The sequence below is a fragment of the Jaculus jaculus genome, chromosome 1, assembly GCF_020740685.1.
Source record: "Jaculus jaculus isolate mJacJac1 chromosome 1, mJacJac1.mat.Y.cur, whole genome shotgun sequence".
Classification (NCBI taxonomy): Eukaryota; Metazoa; Chordata; class Mammalia; order Rodentia; family Dipodidae; genus Jaculus; species Jaculus jaculus.
The window spans coordinates 126,754,719-126,773,899 of NC_059102.1; the positions used below are offsets into that span (position 1 = coordinate 126,754,719).

At 54.7% G+C, this 19,181-nt stretch overlaps 1 protein-coding gene across 2 annotated transcripts in view; it reads right to left on the reverse strand.

The window, feature by feature from the left end:
• The window catches only part of Lmx1b (LIM homeobox transcription factor 1 beta), an 86,025-nt gene extending 68,665 nt beyond the window's left edge, over positions 1-17,360 (reverse strand). For both annotated transcript variants that reach the window (XM_004671655.2, XM_004671654.2), the window contains exons 1-2: positions 17,188-17,360; positions 16,187-16,373 (exon numbers count right to left, since the gene is read on the reverse strand). In XM_004671655.2, coding sequence (XP_004671712.1) covers positions 16,187-16,373; positions 17,188-17,326 — 326 coding nt within the window. In that variant the 5' untranslated portion in view covers positions 17,327-17,360. The remainder of the gene's footprint in view (positions 1-16,186; positions 16,374-17,187) is intronic.
• Between the last annotated feature and the right edge of the window lie 1,821 nt (positions 17,361-19,181).

The window sequence follows — 19,181 nt, forward strand, 5'->3', positions numbered from 1 at the left end:
CTCAACAGATTCTTGATGTTTTTTGTGGTACCAATCACACATACACACAGGTCCTTGCCTGTGTAGCTCACACTGACTGATACAGCTGTTTACACAACCAACCCATTTAATTCTCTTGGTCACCCTGGGGTGGTAATGAGGGTGTTCTTTGATTACCCTCATTTTCAGTGAGAGAACATGGCTCAGAGAGGCTGAGGAATCTGTTGAGGATCACATAGTTACCTAGAGTCCATGCCTGGAGCCTGGCTCAGCCATCTCTGTCCTCTGGGTACTAACTGAACATCTACTATGCCCTGTTCCAGTTGAGTCCAGATACATATACCGAAAGCATGTCGTCTTTGAGGTTCATCACAAAGGACTGTGAGAACAGCCATGAGAAAATTCTGAAGAGCCTCACTTGTAAGGAGACATCTGTATCTACTCTCTCTGAATCTCATCAAGGTCCTGAGGTGGATGTCTATTTTTCAATGGACTTTGAGGGACCCGAGACACACAAAGGTCGAGCAACTAGCCCAAGTCCACACAGTCAGACAGGAGCATAAACTCAACTCAAACTGAAATTAGAGATGCCAAAGCCTGCCTGAAGACTCTGGCTAGGGGACTGGGGATGAGGGCACTTGCCTAACAAGCCTGAGGCCCTAGGTCCCATCTCCAGTCCCAAAATCATACAAAAAGAATCCAGTTAAGTTTTGGCTGCTCAAGGAACCAACGCTGGGAGTAGCAGAATCCGAGAAGCTGAGAAGCCAAGCACTGTGTCATATGCTTGTACTCCCAGCTATTCAGGAGGTTGAGACAGGAGAACTTGAACCCAGAAGATGGGGGCCAGCATGGATAACATAGCATGAACTCAAGAAAAACTGACACCTGCATGTATATAAAACAGCTAGCTTGACTTCTGCTTAGCTCTGCCTATTCCATCACCTCATCCACTCAGCTCATCAAGTTGCCTGAGTCAAGCAGGCTCACCTTCCCCTGACCCTGCTTAGCCAGCACCTAGCTGGGAAGCTGAGGGCTTGGGTCCCCAACTGCACGGTGGCTATAGCCACTCAGATGTCCCAGGCTTACCCAATGCCCCTCCTAACTTCCTGTCAGGATGCTGGCCAGGTCCATCATGCACTGGGTCCCTGACTGTCTGTGTCCCAAGGTAGTATGTTTCCTTTTATGACTTATTATCATCATCATCATCATTGCTGCTATTTAAATTTCAATGTGACCCACGTGGAGCTGTGTCTCTGTAGCCACAAGGGCATGTCTGTAGGAGGATGGCACCTCTGTGATCAGCCTGAACTCTTGCCATGTGGGCTGGTTTGACCAGTGGGCGACCAGCTCTGACCTCCTCCAGGGGCCTGTCGCTGCTGCTCACTTATCAGGCTGATGTCCCACAGGGGGCAGCTGCCCTGCCCGCCCCTCCGGCTCCAGGCCTGCCGACTGGAACCAGACCTGGTGGGGTGGGCAGGCGGAGGCACGTGGGAGGGGGCTGAGCCTCACCGCAGGCCCCTTTACAGTTCAAAGTGACATGCTCAGGCGGCCTTTCCTTCAAAGGGCAGACAGCAGCCTGTCTCAAGTTGTAGCAGCAGTCCGGAGCCAGGAAGGCACTGCAGGGGTAAAGATGGCCCTGGGAGGTCTGGCTGCCCCACTGTCTATGAGGGGGGCAAGCAGTTCTGCCCGTGCCCTCTGAGCCCCCATTATCTTCAGGAGGAGTGTGAACCCTGGCTTCAGACAACTTGCTGCGAAATCCTGGGAAAATCACTTTCCCTTTCTGAACCTCTGGGCTCTATGCACTCACGAAGAACCCAGCAGGCACACAGGGAGAGGGGCTCGACCACGATGCTGGAAGGGAAGGTGATGGTTTGCTCTCTCTGAGGAGCCCTACCTCAAACTTAGGACACCAAGGTTCCCATCAGCTACTCACTACATGCCTGGGACAAGTCACTTAAGTTCTCTATGTTTTTGTTTCACAAGTATAATATGAGGCTAGGGCAGATAGGGCACTCAGTTAAACAAGGCAAATCAAAAAGCAGCCCTTCCTAATGTCACAGTATTCCCTGCCTACTGCTAGGAGGGTGGGCTAGCCTTAGTAAGACCCAGAGAAAGAGCAGGCCCAGAGGTTCCCCAACCCAAGTGCCCTCAGGCTGAGCAGTGGTGAGAGGGAGGGTCCTAGATGCTGGATTTATCCCATACAGCCCTCATTGCTGTGTGACCCAGAATGTGTGGCTTTGCCTTCTAAGCCTTGGTTCCGCTACCTGAAAGGGTTGAAGAGAAGGCTCAGCAGTTAAACACGCTTGCTTGCAAAGCCTGCCAGTTCCAATTCAATTCCCCAGTATCCATGTAAAGACACATACATGAAGCGGTGCATGCTTATGTATTCTGTTTGCAGTGCTAGGCTCTGCTATACCCATTCTCTTCCCCCACTGGCCCCCTCACACACACACTCCCTCTCTTTAATAAATAAATAAAAATTTAAAACCTTGGTAAGCATTATTGTTTTTAGGAACACTTGCTAAGATCTGGGGTGCCAAGGGGCTTAGATGCCTAGATATAATGTTATCACTTAGCAATGCCAAGGCTTTCTGAACTTAGAGATATCACTACGCTCCTCAGGTCAAGTGTCAATGTTAGTGAATGGGGAAGTGACGTTAATAACACCGGCCCCCAGGATAGTATGAAGACTCAGGGAAATAATCCCCATCAAAGCCATACCCAGCAGTGTATAAGGAGCTTTCACCAGGAGCCATTCATTCAAACACACATGGAGCCCCCCTTGCCAAGCTGCTACTAGAGCACCCAACACAGCCAAAATCTGCCCTCCCAGAGGATCACCGAGAAGTTTTCTTCTGACACAATGCCTGGGGCTCCACACTACTAGCGATGGATGTGCCCTTGGGCAAGTTTCTCAGCTGTTCTGTGCCTTATGTGAAAATGAAAATATCAGTAGCATCTATGTCCTTGTATCACTGGAGAACTCACAGTGCATGGACTTGTGTCTCAGAGGTCACCAGCTCTAAGCAAGCATGAACTATGATTACTGCTGCTACCACTGCTGTGAGCTGTCTGGGACAGGCCTGCCCATCAGAAGCCCTGAGCAGCTGGGCACCCTTCTGTAGCTCACAGACTTGGGAAATGTCAGCTACTGACAGTACCCCACATACCCTGCAGATCACAGGCTGCTGCGGGCTTCCTCTCAGTACTGTTTCCCTAGCAGCTGGAACGCATAGAAAAAAGCGCCCGGCCTGCTGGGCTTGTCAAAGCAGAAAAGGCTTTACTCGATGCAGGTTTACATGGTAATTTTGCGGTCATAACAACTATTTTCTTTACATACTGCTATGGAAAGGGGAACCCCCTGCGTTTTTTTTTTAAACCTAATTGAAGACACTATCAAGCATAAGTAGGCTGGCATTCTTAATAAAAACATGATGGGGGAAAATATTCAAAGCTCAATAATCAGAAGCAATTTGCATTGTTCACTGAGATGTGTCATGCGTGGGCTCCCTCCCTGGCTGGGCTCTGTGCAGGGCTGGCTCTGGGGCTGGCAACTTTAGACCTATGGCAAAAAAAAAAAAAAAAAAATGATGATGTTGATAATGAACAATAGCGAGGCTTCAAGATAGGCTGAAAAATACCCTGGAAAAGAAAAACACATGCTGAAGAGTGTGGTGCAAAAGTCATATTTCATGCCTGACTTTAGAGAATGTTAATAAGGATTAGAACCATACTCTGACAGCCCAACTATCAGTCAAGGAGGGGTAATTAATGCTGCTTCAGATCTCTGCTCCGGAAAATGAAGCCAGCGAGTGTCCCTGACTTCACGGCATAGAGGGCCCATCTCACTACAACCGCCCAAAGAACTTCCTGAGCCCAGCTGAAACCTGGCTGTTGCTGATGGCCCCTCCTGATGTGTCGTCACATAGATTTGGAGAGCTCTTCCCAATTGTAACAATATCAAACTCCTTTTTTTTTTCATAAATATGATTAAGATAACACGTCCCAAACCACATGTCCTCAGCTCAGCTTCCAACATGTGGAGGACAGATGTATCTTCCATGCATAGATGACCCAGCCGGCTGCTCTCCTGAGGTAGGGACACTGGGAAATGGAGTCTGGCAAGGTCTTGGCACCCTACTAGCCCTAGTAGCCCTGGTCAGGCTGCTGTCCTCTCCATGACCCATTGTGCAGAGGAAGGGCCAAGTCCAGGGTGTTTGGGGGTCACACAAGAGGATTGTGGGAGGAGGCGAGTTGCTCACTTACCTGGCTCTTGCCCCTCAACATACCAATTGTACATGATGAAATTCCCAAACCTTCATGGCCCAGAAAACTCAAAATCATTCCATCATCCAGGCCACCTGTCACCAGCGCCCTCTTAACAGCCAGGATCCCTGAGGCCTTAGCCCAGCATTCATGCCAAAGTCTGAGGCAGTGTTTGGGAAAGAACTGTGGATTTGGCCATGCTGACCACAGCCAGGTGTGTGCAGACCTGCCTCTACTATGCTATCACACAATGAGCCTGGGCAAGCCCTGGCTATACTTGGCCTCAGTTTACCCACTGTTCCAAGGTCCTTTGGACATTCTTTGGACCAATTTGGGCATCCTGTAGCAGTTCAAAGGTCCTGTGACTATGGCCAGACCACAAGCTTACTATCAGCAGGGTCTTGGAGCCTGGGTTTGCTGAGGTCAAGAGCCAGACTACGGCTCTGGGATGAGATGGACCATAGGCTCAGAAGCCAACAGCTGGTGGAGGAAAGAGCCTATGTGAGGCTGTGGTCATAGTATGAGGGAGGCTCTTTAGCTTTCAGAACCTCAGCCCAGGTCAGGCATTTGGGCCCAAATGGACAGAGAGGGCAGGCCATGGAATCACAGTGAAAAATGAATGAATGTATGTATGAGGAAGGGAGGTGGGGGTTTCTCAACACCCCCCACAAGAACAAGGCAGCTCCCTGGGTGGATGGATATGACCCACTCCAAGGAGGGTCACTGCACCAGGATGACCCCAGCTGCCTGGCAGGCAGGGATGGAGTAAACTGGCTTCTGGGAAGAGGCCAGAGGGTCTCCCTTTCTGGTCGGCCCTTGCTCCAAAGCCACCCTAGGCAAGCATATATCTAACCCTGGTTCCTTCCTGAGCCAAACAGGACTAGGATGGCTTGGTAGGGGAATGGCTAATGCTGTCCTTCGTCCTGGGGCCACTGACTGCTGAATTTCTGAGTCTTCATTAGAGCTCTCACAGTGGTCTTCCCCAAGACCTAAGGCCTCTTGTCTCTTCCTGGTGGAGGAGCCTGGGCCAGGGGCAGACGCTGCTGTTGAGCCCAGGGTGCGGCCGGCAGGCTGATACGAACCATCTGCGTTGTCTTAGGTTGTCCCTCTGCCCACTGTCCCTCTGAACTCGGCCGGTTCCCGCGGGCCGTTTGATGCTCGCCGGGTCACAGACCCTCGCACACAAATCACCACCATGGAGCTGGGGGTGGGGCGCAGGCGCTGAAACCTAATCCGCAAAGTTTGCTCTACCGCTGGCTTGTTCCTTTCCTCCTTGCTGGAAGCTAACCCCCCCCCTTTCCAAACAAGGCTTATTTTTCTTGCCAAAAAAACAAAGTTGGTATCAAGTGTTTTGAAGGAGAGAGTCTCTCCCCAGAGACCCCTACTTCTCCAACCCAGAGGCAGGACCCGACATTTGGCTGAGCCAGGGTTTGCAGAGAGCTCTGGGAAAGGACCTTGGGAGGTGAGCTCTAGGTTCCCAGGTCCACTGGTCCAGGGGTCTGGCTCTTACTTGCCCCTGTCACAAGCATATTCGCCACAAATCCCACTGTCTACGGTGGTGGTGGTGGGGGGGTCGTTCTGCTCTGATTTCCCTGGGACGCAGCTCCCTTCATGGAAGCTCTCTGTTCCAATGCAGCTGGGGACGGAGGCATCACTTCCTGCCCTTCTCTGTCTCATAAAATAGCCCTTGCCTGTTGCTTTTATGAGGTGACACCCTGCTCTCAGCCTGCTCCTCCTTGAGCCCCGAGCCTGGCCTGGAGGAGACGATGTGCAGTCAGGTATGCCTGCTAGTCAGTAGTCCTGCTAGCGCCCACGGGGAGTCCCCAGCCAAAGAGCTTTCCAAAGAGGCTGAGGGTACGAAAGACAAATTCCTGGGAGGTTTCCCCTCTGCCTCTGTTGACTCTGGGGGGAGATGGGGTGGGGGGCGTGGGGCTGAAACCCCAGGGAGCAATCTTGGGAGTAAGGGCTGGTATCCCCAGAGTGTCACAGAACAGACTCCTGGGAATGCAAACGTTTTGCTTGCTGGGTATTTATTGGTTTAACTTTTTTTTTTTTTTTCTCTTCTTTTCCCCAGCAGATGCATGATCCCGGAACCATGCACGGGCGCTTCTCCATAGCTCCCCACCGTGCCCAAGGGGAAGGCCGGTAGCTAAAGTCCATGCCTCCGGGGCCTTCTCAGGAGAGCTGGAATGCTACTTGTCCAAGGAGACACCTGGGGCTCCCACCCAGATGCAGTGTGGAAGGGCTGGCTGGCTACTGGGCTGGGTCTTCCGGGGAAGATCTACACACGGTGGGGTGAGGAGGTGGCAGCGGCAATGCAAAGAATAAAGGCAACTGGCCCCAGTTGAAAAGGTTTCTGCGGGGGTCGAACAAAGGAATTTGGCCTCTGAAGAAAGGGGCCTAGCCAGCAGCTGGGAATAACCAGTCTCAGAGACCCACGGCAGGGTGAAGACTGCAGACATCAGTCCCTGAGATCCAACGAAATCTGCCCTTCGGAGGGCCCTAGCCTCACATCTCCATTCCTTCTCTCTCTCTTTCTCTCTCAATCTGGCTTTGACCAGGTGGTGGATGTGTTGCCCCAGCACCACCTACCAGGGAAGAAAGGACAGAAAGGGCTGTTGGGGTTCATCAGTGAAGGCTAGAAGTGGCTCCCCTCCAAAGTACCCTGATGGTGGAAGCTATGTCCCCACTTCTCAGATGTTACCCATAGAGCCTCCTGCAAAGTGCCCCTCATCTCTGATGCCACGCTTGGCGGGCTCCAGAGGCCCAAACCACTCCTAAACGAAAGGCTGGTTGGGGGCACTCTGAGGCCCTCCAAACCCCCCTCCTCCGGTTGCCCTCGGAAGGGGTGGAGGGGACACGGTTGTAAGGTGCTTAGCTTCTTTTCTCTGCTTGACATGAATAAGGGGATTAGGACGGCAAGTTTCCGTAGGTCACTCCGTGGGACAAAGGGCCCCACGGTTTGAGCGGTGCGGCTTCTGATTAAACGACAGAGCCCTGTCACTCAGCACCATCCTAGGTACTTGTGTTTGTGACATAATCTTATTAGAAGATAAAAACCAGTAAAATCCTTTCCATAATGAAAAGTTACATTTGATGGTTGCACTCCCCCTTCCATTCCCTCCCGGACCCTGTGGCCTTCCCGGTTGCTGTAGGATATGGCTCGCCTGTAATTGGCATTTAAAGCACTAAGTCCGGGAGAAAAACGGGGTTTAGGGTTTTTGTAATCCCCCTAAACTGTCTTTGTTCGAAATCTCCACAGATACAAGTCTGTTAAGAGTAAATATTTGTGGATTGATACAACCACATCTCCCCACCCCCCGCAAACCAAATCTGGAAGAAAAAAAAAAACATAGAAAAACAATCCCTGGGACTGGGGCGCAAGAGGAGCCACCCCCCCACCGCTGGACTGCGCAGCCGTGCTGGGAACTCGACTTCAGGCCCCTCATAGCCTCCTGGAGTCCAGAAACTTCGCTCATTTCTCAGGCGGGAAAAAAGATCTTGGCTGCTCTTGTTCAATTTTCTGTTCCCTAGATCAACAAACCTTCCACGTAGCTGCCCTCTGGCCTGCCCAAGAGGGTCGGCTGGAAGGACGGGGAGGGGCAAGGGCTTGGCGCGAGCCGCCACCGGGAATGGAAAAGCCGACCTCTGCCTGCACCCGCTCCCTCCGGCGGGAGCCTTCCGCGGCCCTCCACGGAGGGGTGTCGCTTCTTCTGGGTTACCAGGCAGACGCCCCATGCAGCAGGGCGTCCTGCCTGCAGCCTAGGAAAACCTCCAAGGATCTCTGAGCCACGAAGGAAGGAGTCCGAGGGCTGCTGGCCGACGGGACCCGGGGCTCCAGGCTTCAGCGCAGCCCGTCCCGGATCGGATTCCTTCATAAATCAGCTCTGGGTGAAAGGGCTGCGCTTAGAAAGGGCAGGACCGTGTGCGCGTATTAGAGCGCCCGGTTCCCAAATCCCGGCTAAACCCCTGGTGACACCGAAATTCATCAACCGCAGCCCCCCTGGCTCCGCCCGCCAAGGAGTCGGGGAGCCCTGGAGGAAGGAGCCGGTGCCAGGCTGTCCTACTCCCAAGAAAGCAGACTAGCACCCAGCGGGCATCCCACCTGAAGCAGAGTGCAGGGGCCTAGACTGCTGCGAGCAGCCCCTGCGCGGCCAGGTGGGGAAGAGGCGCTCCCCTGGGGAAGGGGTACTCTAACCTTACCCTCCTCTGGTCAGAGCTGCCCCTGGAAGGGGGGGGGCATTTTATATATGGAGGACTGTGAAGCCCTCGCCCACAATGCCCGGCCCCTCCTCTTCTGTGGTCCTGACCCTTCCAGGCTGGTGCTACATGGACAGGCACAACGCAGTGTCCAGACCCAGCATCCGGGCCTTCAGGAAATGGTGAAGGGAAGACTGAGGATCTTGAGTGGGAAGCGAGCTTCTCCTGGGAGAAGGCATTTGAGCTCCTCCGCTTCAGTCTCCTCACCTCACCCACACAGCTACAGCAATGAAGTCAGAGACACAGCTACTCCACAAGACGCTGCTTCTAGACGCCCGCTGCTGTGGCCCTGGGGGTCAGCCAGGCTCTCTGCTGCTGTGGCCCTGGGGGTCAGCCAGGCTCTCTGCTCCTGCACGTTACACGTGGTGATCATGCCCAAGGGTCTGCTGGAGAAAACAGCCATCCACAGGCTGCCCCGTTTGGCTGGAGAATCTGCCCATCTCCTTCTGAAGGGATTTAAAAATTGGGTCCCAGACCTGAGGAGAGGAATAGAAGGGTAGGCAAGGCCCCTTTGGAGGTATGTCTAATAGGTTACACTCTCCGGGCCTCCCACACAGGGCAAACAATGCATTCTTGCCAGATAGGGCTGCCTCCAGCTCACTTCCCCGTTAGGAAGGAAAAGAACACAACAGAGTGTCCGATGGTAGGTTGCCACCTTTGGGTCTGTTTTGCTTTATCCTCAGGGGATAGTTCCAATCCCCTGTGAGCTCAGGATTGCCACCCCATTCTACAGATGAGGAAACTGAGGATTAGGTACAGCTATCAATCTTTCCCTAGAGACCCCCCCCCCCCGCCCATGTCTTTAGGAGGAGACGGTGAGAGTCTCCATGCCAAGGCTGCTGTGCTCTTTGAGACAATGCGCTCTACCCAAAGCATCTACACTTGGAAGTCTCCCTCACAGTACCTCAGTCTTCTGATCCCTGCCCAGGCCTAGGCTAGGGCCCACACCCGACAGCCCAGTGACTGTAGCAATCCAGGCGATGTCATCACATGCCAAGAATTACCAAGTCCCTTTAGCAAATGGGAGGCTCAGTCACACCCAGCTTGTCCTAGCTCAGCGCTGCTCCTCCTTTGCCGTCATCACTGCTGAAGCACCCACAAAGCTGTTGCAGGGTGGGGTGGGGGCGCTGACAGGACCTGTGCCCCAGCCTGCTCACTTCTACCCAGCATCTTCCTTTATAAAAGCAACATACCCCTGCCGCCCTGGTGGGCACTTCCATTATTCTGCGCTGCCCTTAGAGCCCTCCCTCCCCCGCTAGAAATCTCCCTAGAGTTGGGGGTGGGGAGAGCCTCTCGTAACTCTGGCCAGCCAGAAGTAAACACTTGGTTTCTTTTAGAAAGAGACTCCAAGAAAGATCTTTTCTTTTTTCCCCCCTTCTCATGCCACGCTTCTCCCAGGCTCTGGATCAACCAGGTGCATTGCTATCATGTAGTACTGGAGCCTCTGGCCAGTACTGGGCCAGCTCCCTGAGACCTGCTCCTTCCACGTACCCGCACAAACTGAGCCCCCCCCTTCTACCCCCTCCAGGGCCCCAGGGTCAGGAGGGCAGACTCTCGGGCTGCCAGTCAGTCATACAGCTAAGATGGATACGATATTACCCAGGGAATAACAAAGGAAGGGCTCACGTGGAAATTTATTTGTACTGATCAGACCAAGCAAAAGGTAAAAGCCATTGAGGAAGTGCTGTCAGGCCGGCCTGAAACCCAAGAAAGTTGCCACTTGGAGCACAGTGGCCCCTTATGCCCCACCACTCCACGCCACAGCAGTAGTTAGAGCAAACACAGGCCCTTCACTGCCTGTCACTTACACCTTCCCCCCAAATTACACAAACTTTGAAACTTTTTTTTTTTTTTTTCTGGGAGAAGATGGATGCTTCAGGAGACTCAGGAGGTCAAGGCTGGGCTGTTTAAAGTCTATTATTAACAAATAAACATTTACTGCCCCAAAAAAAAGAAAAAAGAAAAAGAAAAAGAAAGAAGAAGAGAAAAACTCTATAGGCCACCGGGGAACCAAATCATGTTGCTTTTGGCATCAAATGACAGGAGACATTTATGACATGAATGGAGAACACCAGCCAGTCGATGAAATGGCAAACGTCTGCCACTTCGCTTCCTCTGCCTTCCTGAATCAACTTTTTCAAATATGGCTTTCAGCTCCCCCCTTACTACCATCACCTCCCCAATTCTGACTTCGATGGTAACACACACACATACACACACGTGTAAATTTGAGGTTTTGCTCTTTGCAGCCATCAACATAGAATCTGAGGGTTGGAGAACAGCGGCAGAGGAATTTCCAGCTGGGTTAGCCAGAGTGTCCAGGGCATGGAGTCCTCAGCATCTGGGACTGACCTGAGCGCTGATACTGCTCCAGGGATGGGGGCACCATCATCCCTGCCCCCATTCTCAAGTGGGGAGGCCTCCCTGTGATGTCCAACAAATTGGAAGTTATAACTCTTGCTGCTGAGAGCACCCTCTATCCTTCAGGCAAAGCGATGCCCGAGTTGGACTAGATTTCCTGCCCTCCTTTGTTTCTTTTCTTTTCTTTCTTTCTTTCTTTTTTTTTTTTTAAAGTGTAACAACAGGACCAAGGAGGCTCTCTGGGAAATTCATGCCAGCCCTTCAAGGGTGGAAACCTCACAAAACCACAGAGCTCGGGCTGTAGCGTCCAACCAACCTCATGGACATTCCCACCACCTTGAAGTGAGTCTTCCTTCTTAGAAATCACATCCATTGGGTCACTCCCCCACTGAGCTTTTCTTCACTGCCATTTGAATCACAAAAACAATAAGCCAGAACAGGTCTTTAAGTAGGAAATTGCACTACTGAGGACTTTCCCAGCCACAGTCAGACTCTAGTGGTGCTGATTACCACCCTTCCCAGTGGAAATACTGCTGCTCTGGCTCCCAAGGAACAGGGTGCACACCAGACCCGCCCTGCTCTACCCTTCCTGCAAATGCAAGGTACAGATGACATCTGTGCCCATTCCAACAACCAGAAGTTTCTACAGCACTCGAAGTTCAGGGCAGGATAACGATGGCTTCGGAGTGACTTACTGAAGCCCCACCAGGTGCCCCTTGCTGGGTCCTGAAGGAAGATGATGTCATCACACCCAGTAGAGTCACCATGTGGCTCAGGGATGGGCAGGCGCTCAGCAGAGCACTGGGGCTGGGAGGTGAATGGTGATGCAGAGGCATTCCAGGGCAGAGGGAGGCAGGACTTGGTCCTCTCATTCAGGCACAAGGAATGGTTTCCCTGGGGACGCCCCTCATCCTTGCTAGCCTGACCTGGACACGGAGACTATGTGCAGTCTGAAGAGTGTCTTTGGAGGCAAGGCAAAATGATAGTGATGATTTCCAAAGTGTAACAACATGCCAGGCAAGGTGCCCAGTCCTTGAGTACCTAATCTAGCTAGAGTCCACAAAAATGGTTTCAGTAGGTGGGCAGGTCCCCATTGTACAGCAGAGGATCAGGTGGGTGCCAGGGCTGTGTGTCTCTAAGCCTGGCACTAGGGCAGAAGGGAGCCTAGAATCACTAATCACACACCACAGAGTACATCCTCACAGCCGCTTCCCCTACTTGAGAAAAATCCGGCAAACAAGCAAGGCCATCGCAGTCCAGAGCCTGGGGAATAAGGGTGAGCCAGGAGTCATGAAGAATAATGCCTCCCTTCAGCAGCAGATGCCTGCAACAGCAAGAAGACTTTCCCTCACCTCCTGTCCAGTGAAGGCGCTGGAGTTAAATGCACCAGCGCCCTCCAAGAGACCACATGTCCCTGGACCTGTGCTGGCAAAGGAGTCCTTTAACCTTACCTCCCCACTCTTCACAGAGCGCAACCCTCCCCCCCCACAAGGCCTTTCTGTAAGGTAGTCTTTGCTTCTCTTTCCAAGCAGACTTGGTTTCCTGGCCAGACCCTCTACCCTAGGATGTGAGGAGGAGTGCCAATAGCTCTGGATTTATCCTATGGGAGGGGATGGAGGCTGGGGTTCCCACTGGGAGGGGGTTGCAGCTGGCAAGTGGCACCCAAGTAGAGCCAACGGAAGACCTCCCAATCCGGGGAAACACAGCAGTAAGAAAAGTCTGGAGCATGGATTTCCCCCCTGTGGCTGTGCCCTCACATGCTGCCCTAGCTCAGGGTGAGGTGAGTCTCCCAGCCCGGCGGCGAGAAGGCCTTTCCCGGGTAAACACTTCCAAGGAAAGGAATGTGCTGGGAAGAGTCTGGCTGGGCCACTACAGCCGCAGCCAGCTGGGGGAAATGTTTAAAAAAAAAAACAACTCAGGGCTCAGAAGGCTTGTTGTAAAAGTCAATCAAAGCCTGGATGCCCCTTTCTGCCATCGGGGTGGGCATCTTACCTGGGCAGGCGAGCCCAAAGACACCCCAGCAGGCTCAAAGGAGCCAGGTTAGTTGGAACAGCGGAGGCAGGCCCCTCGTGAGCCCCAGCTGCCGGGTGACAGCGGAGTCCCGTGTCCCCTGCACACAAAGGCTCCCGCATACACACGCAACGAGGCTTATGTCCCCAGACCTGAGAGCTGTATAACAAACCCTTAGACTCCATTTTGTGACAGATTTTTGGACTGTTCCACCTATCCTCCCCCCCCCCTTCCGGAGCCTCCTCCAGGAATTCACCACCTCCTCAGGACAGAAACCCTTTCCAGAAGATCAGAAAAGGAGTTACATAATTCTACCATTTGGCAAAACTGTAAAAAAAAAAACAAAAAAAAAACGGGGGGGGGGGCTTGTCATTTTTGTTCTTCTTAGGCTCTCCAATGAGAGGATGTGAAACAGTGATCTCGATTTGCAGGGAAGTCACGCTTCCTGCCGGTTTCTAACTGGGTTTTCTGTAGGAAAAAGGAGCTGTGGCTTTTCCCTTTTAATTAAAAGGAACCTACCCCCGCCAAAACACATATGGGGAGAAAAAATAGACTTCTCAGGTTATAAGAGAAAATGCCCTAATTCCATGGCCTTCCATCTCCTTTTCTCTACTGGACAGCTGGGTGGATTTTTTTTTAATCAAATGTCCCTAAACATACCTAAACATCAATTAATCAATCACCCCCGTTTGTGCGTAAAATAATTTTGCACTTCTGGGTGCCTGACTGTTGAGGACAGAGTGAGAGGAGGAAGGTATTGAAAATGGAAAGCTCCTTCTCAGGAGGAGCCCTGCAGCTCCCCCTCAGCCTGGATGGGTTTTTACAGAAGTTGGGGAGGGAGGGTGTTCATTTCCCAATTCGGCTAAGGCAAAGACTCAACAAAATCAAGAAGGCACGTTTCCGTGCCCATTTGCCTGAATTTTCGTCTGAAAAGCATTTGCTCCCAGATGAAATAAATATGTGTATGTGATTCTCCTGGAAAAATTGTGAATAAAAATTTCTGGTGTGTGTGTGTGTGTGCACACGCGCGCGTGTCTGTGTAAAGAACATTGTTTCCCTGTGAGCTGTTGCCTGCCTGGCTGATCTCCTGTTCTTTGAGAAATGCTTCCAGGAGATCCCTGGATTTTTGTCCCAAGATTGTCTTGATACTACCTTGCCCCGGCACACTGGGAGGTCGCCTAGTACAGATATTTAATTGGCAGTATTAGAAGAAAGAGGGGATGAAGGAGGAGGAGGGAAGGGTGAGCTTCGAGAATAATGCCGCTCCGCTCCCTCCCTTTCCCAGTTTCATGCTCCCTGGACCCAGATTCAGTGAACGCACACATCCCCAATGCAGCCCCACCAGCAGCTTGGAAGAGGCGTGTTTGTAAGGTGACATTTTTCTTTCTTTTTTAAAACAAATGTGCGCAGAACAAAGCAGTTGGAAATGTTTAGTTGTTTTGCAAAGCGAGGGGGTTAGTCACTCATTTCTAAGACAATATCCAGCTCTAATTGTGACTTTGTGGCTCAGTGCCTGAAGGACCAGGGGGCACTCATCCCTGCTTTCTTTTACAGAGAAGTCTCATAATTACTGCAGGGGTAAATATGTACAAGAGCTTGCAAAGTCTTCTAATATGTTGGAGAAAAAAATTTTTTTTAGTCACGCAAATGCTTTCCGGGCCCACTTCTACTTTCCCAGGCCTTTTGGCCCCATGCGTCCAGTTGCTAAGGTCAGTGTGGCCGAGCCAGATAGCAAGTGGTACTGCCACAGCCCAGTTAGATCTGGTCAGACCTGCAGAGCAAGGCCAAGAGTCCATCCTATGTGGGGGCTGCCAGGGCTGCCCCAAAGCCCCCAACCATTAGCTATCCCTGTTTTATTCATGATGCTCTGTACCCAGCTATGGTGAACTGACTGGCATTCTTGTCTTCTCCATGAAGTAGCGTTTTAGGGCACAGGAACGGCACCGACCCAATCAAAATCTGGGGAGCTATATACAGAGGGACAGGCCTAGGGTGTGCAAAAGAGCAGATCCTCTAAACCATCCAATTTCTGCCCACAGAGGCCCCTCTCCGCGGGAAGAGCAAGGCACACAAAACAGCCCTTGGCGGGAGGGGGCATATTTAGGGGAGCACACAACCCCAGCTTTTCAAGCAGGCCTGTCTGAGGTTCTGGCCTGTGGTCCCACTATTTTCAGGCTTCAACCAAGCAGTCAGGTTTCTCCTCTTCCCACCAGGCCCTGGACATAGGCATAGCCGGTAGACTGCACCCATCCCTTGGACACCAACAGCCCAGCTTTTCCCTGGAAATCTGGGCGCACAAAGCCCTCTCAGAGCCTCAAATACCCGGACAGCTTATCCACCCCACAGCCACATCTAAGATATTTTTCAGGACATTACCCAAAAGTTGCTCTGGGGATCCCCACATCCCTCCTTGGGCCGAAACTATTGCACTACCAGGTACAAAACCTGGCAGGTGAATCTACTGTGTGATCAGTTCCTAGCAGGTAAACGCAGGAGTTAGCAGGTAAGGCTGAGGTTTGGGCTATAGCAGAACAGAGCCCAGGCATCCCTCTCCAACACGCAAAAAGAAAGCCGGCTGTCAGCAGCGAAGGGCTGACTCAGTCCATCAGGTCAATTTGCCACCCCAACTGGGAACCCTAGACAGCAGCTTGCTGCTCTTGAGCTACTAGTTTACAGTGCTTCTCCAGTCAAGAAAAACTACATTCCCGCATGGGACGGTTTAGGAAGACAGACACCAATCGCACTACACTAGGGACTAAAAGAACACCAGGGAGCCTGGTGGGATGGTGATTTTTTTTTTCTCTCTCCGGGTCTGCTAAGGCAATTGGGTACCCCGTACCCACATAGTGCTCCAGGAACCTCAAGTCCCCACACAGCCATCCTTGGGCTGAGGAAGCAGTCAGGCTTGCCTCGTTCTTAAAGCACTGCCTTTGTTTTGGGAAATTCAATTCCTCGTCTCAACTTCAGACCTCAGTGGGGCCAAATCCCTTCCTAGGACCCAGACATCAGATCCACCAGTCGGCCCAGGGCTTTTGTGTCGTACCCCCAATTCCGTCATTTAGCACAGGTTTCTGGGACAACAGACGGCATCTTGGGGGCCACCCGAGTGCATCCAGTGCCGGCCGGGATGGGATAGTCTAACCCCAGCTCCGAAAAGCACAGCCCTCAGAGGCCCCATGGAGCTGCCCGCCGGGTCCCGACGAGTGCAGAGCTCCACCGGCCCTGCGAGCTCCGGCCCTTCCCGGCAGGGGGCCGGCCGGGCTGAGGTGCCAGGTTGCAGCGGGGTAAGAGGAGGACGAGAGGCGCTTACTGTTGGTAGTCTTGTTTGCAGTACAGTTTCCGATCCCGGAAGTAGCAGCTGGTGGTGAGGGCTTGCTGACACGCCGCGCACTGCAAACACTCCTCGTGCCAGGACGACTCGTTGACTCGCATCAGGAAGCGATCGGAGATGGGCCGCTGGCAGCCCTCGCAGACGGCGGGATGCGGGCAGTCAGAGCCTGCAGCGCACAGGGCGAGAGCCTGGCTGTCAGCGCCGCCAGGCCTGGCTCTGGCATCCCGATCGCCCGGTGCCCACAGCCCAGGTCTTGGGAGCCCTGGCCGGGGAGCGCTGTCCGCTGCCTGCGGTCCCCTGGCCACGGCACCAGTGTCAATGCGGCCCCAGCCCGTAAGCTCCGAACGGAGAGGCCGCGGGCCCGGAGCCTTGGCTCTGCGCTGCGCTGTCCCCTTCTCCGGAGATTCAGCGCTCGGTGTGAATACAAACGGGAAGCAACATTGCGCAGGGGGGGTGCCCGCCAGGGGCCAAGACAGGCGAGGTGAGGCTGGGACACTCGCTGGCTGACAAGCCTCATGATGCCAGTCATGGTCTTCTGTCCCCACACCCCCCCAAAATCTGTGGTTTGGATGACCCAGAGGACATTTTTTCTTCTAGAACCGCCCCTTCCCCAGGTGACCTGGCACCTCTCCCGAGCTCGCCAAGGTGACTACCTGGTCCTCCATCATCCCTGCCACCCGCCTCCTACTCCAGCCCCGCCCAGATTAGCAGCTCTAGAACCCAGGCCCGGCAAGGGTGGCATGAAAGGCGGTTTAGGATGTCTGTCCTCTCTCTGCCTAGATGATGCCCCTACACTTTGTCCCCTCGGGGAGCATGTTGAGATATGCTTGTTGACCCTCTGGTGATGATTCCAGGAGTCCTGTCCTTGTCCCCTTTCCCCATGTCCTGCAAGCCCATTCGCTTTATCAATCGGCCCTCTATGTCGATTGCCCCATGTCCCCTGCTAATGACCACTCAGCTATTTCAGCCCCAACACTCACCTAGCAACACCCCCAGGGTGGCGGGCCCGGGGCGCAGGGCGTGCTCCTCCATCTTGATGCCGTCCAACATCTTGGCGCAGTCCGTCTGCCCGCGAGGGAAGCACCTCTCCAGCGACTCGGGACCTGTTGCTATATCCATGGGACGCGGAGCGCGCTGCGGACCCCGCTGGCCGGGCTGATCACCCGTCCGCCCGCCCGTCCGCCCGCCGCCGCCGCCGCCGCCGCCACGGCCCTGATGCCGGGAAGATGCGGCCCCCGCGGGGCTGGGGTTGCCTCTGAGGCCGCTCGCTGCCCCTGGCGAGCGTGGAGCGATGACGTGCTGGCCCCGGGCCCCGGCGTCGTGCGGGCGGGCCGGGGCGGCTGCAGCCCGCGCCGTCCTCTCTCCCGGACACTCGCCGCCACGCGCGCCTGTTCCCCTGTCACCTGCCGGTCAGCCCCGGAGCCCTGGCTGCTGCAGCCGCGGCTGATCGAGCCGCCGGGAGGAGTCGGCGGCGGCCGCGGCGGCGACGGGCGGGGGAGGGGGCGGGGGGCGCAGGGGCGGCCCCGCGGGCTGGGGTGGGGGCCCCCCGGGCTGCGCAGCGGGGTCCCGGGCGGGGCGCAGCGGGCCGTGGGGCTCCCGGTGCGCTCCCCGCACTACTCCAGTGCCATGGTGCGCCCGAGGAGCCGCTCAGTTTAGAGCTGGGGCTGGCGGCGGAGGGATACTCCGGCCGGGAGCCGCCTCACCCCTCCTCAAACTTCCTGACATTTGAACTCATTGGTGCGCCTCGTATCCATGCGCCGGGATGAGCCGGCGGCTCCACGTCAAATAGTGCCGTCGCCGCCCCCCCACACCCCGCGGGAGGGTTCCACGAGCCCCCGACCTGCACCCCGCCTTGTGCCTGGCCTGCAGCGTGGGCCCGGACTCCTTGATCCCGGTCATCCATCCCGCTGGTCCCTTGCAGAAGTTTGGGTCGCCTTCGAGACAAATCCTTTGCCCCACCCCTTTGAAAAATTGATTTGGGAGTTGGGGAATGAGGCTTTCTTTTTTTCTTTCTTGCCTTTTTTTATTATTAATATTTTGTAAAGCTCCAGTGCTAAGAGGAGTGGCCCCGAGCGAGGCCAGACTGCGCGGACCGCGGGGAGCGCAGAAGCTCGGCCTGGGGACGGCGCCAGTCGGGAGCGGCCGCCCGGGGACCCCAACTGTCAGCCGAGGTAGGTCGCGAGGGTCTGAGTTGTCGTACCCCGGGCGGCGGCGCCTACTCCGGGGCTGCTTGGTCCGCAGAGAGGGCAGGCTCTCGGGGATGGAGAGATCGAGGCGGGCAAAAGGGAGACCAGACTGCTGGTCTCAGACTCACCAAAGAGAGCCCTGGCCCGGGAAGAAGGGTCTGGGAAAGCTTGAGGCCTGGCAGAGATTTGGCGCAGGGGTCAGTTGAAGGGGCCCCCAGGTCGAGAACTGGGGACATTGAGTGGGCAAGGAAGATCCGGCTAGGGTTCAGACCAGAAGGGTTTAGGGGACCTTAAGGGTTGGATAAGGGGTCTTGCGCAGGGGCGGGGACAGTGGACTAAAGCTAGGCCTCCCGGGGTTTGGAGTGTGGGGCGAAGGTAAGAAGTGGTGGCCCCAAGATCTCGGGTTGGAGGCCCGGGATGGCGTGGGTTCGACTTCTCGAAGGAAGTCTCGAAGGATAGATGCCCTTTGACGGAGGCTCAGGGATCCGGTCAAGGGTCGGGACAGTGCTTTGGCAAAGCGGGCGGGCCTCGACACCCGCGCGGTAAAAAAGCCTTGGGAACGGAGCTGGAGAGTTGAACCGGGGTGCCAGGAGACCAGCGTGGTAGCTGCGGCAGGCACCACCGCTGCGCGGTCCGTCCAGGAGGAGCATAGGGGAGGGCGGGTGCGGCCCCCAGGGCAGCCTCGGGCTGTCCCCCTCTACCCCCAGCTGCTGTCGCATGGTCCCCGGCCCCTCCCGGAGCGGAGCAGCGGCGCGGAGCCGGGCGGGGGCGGAGGGCATGGGGGGGGG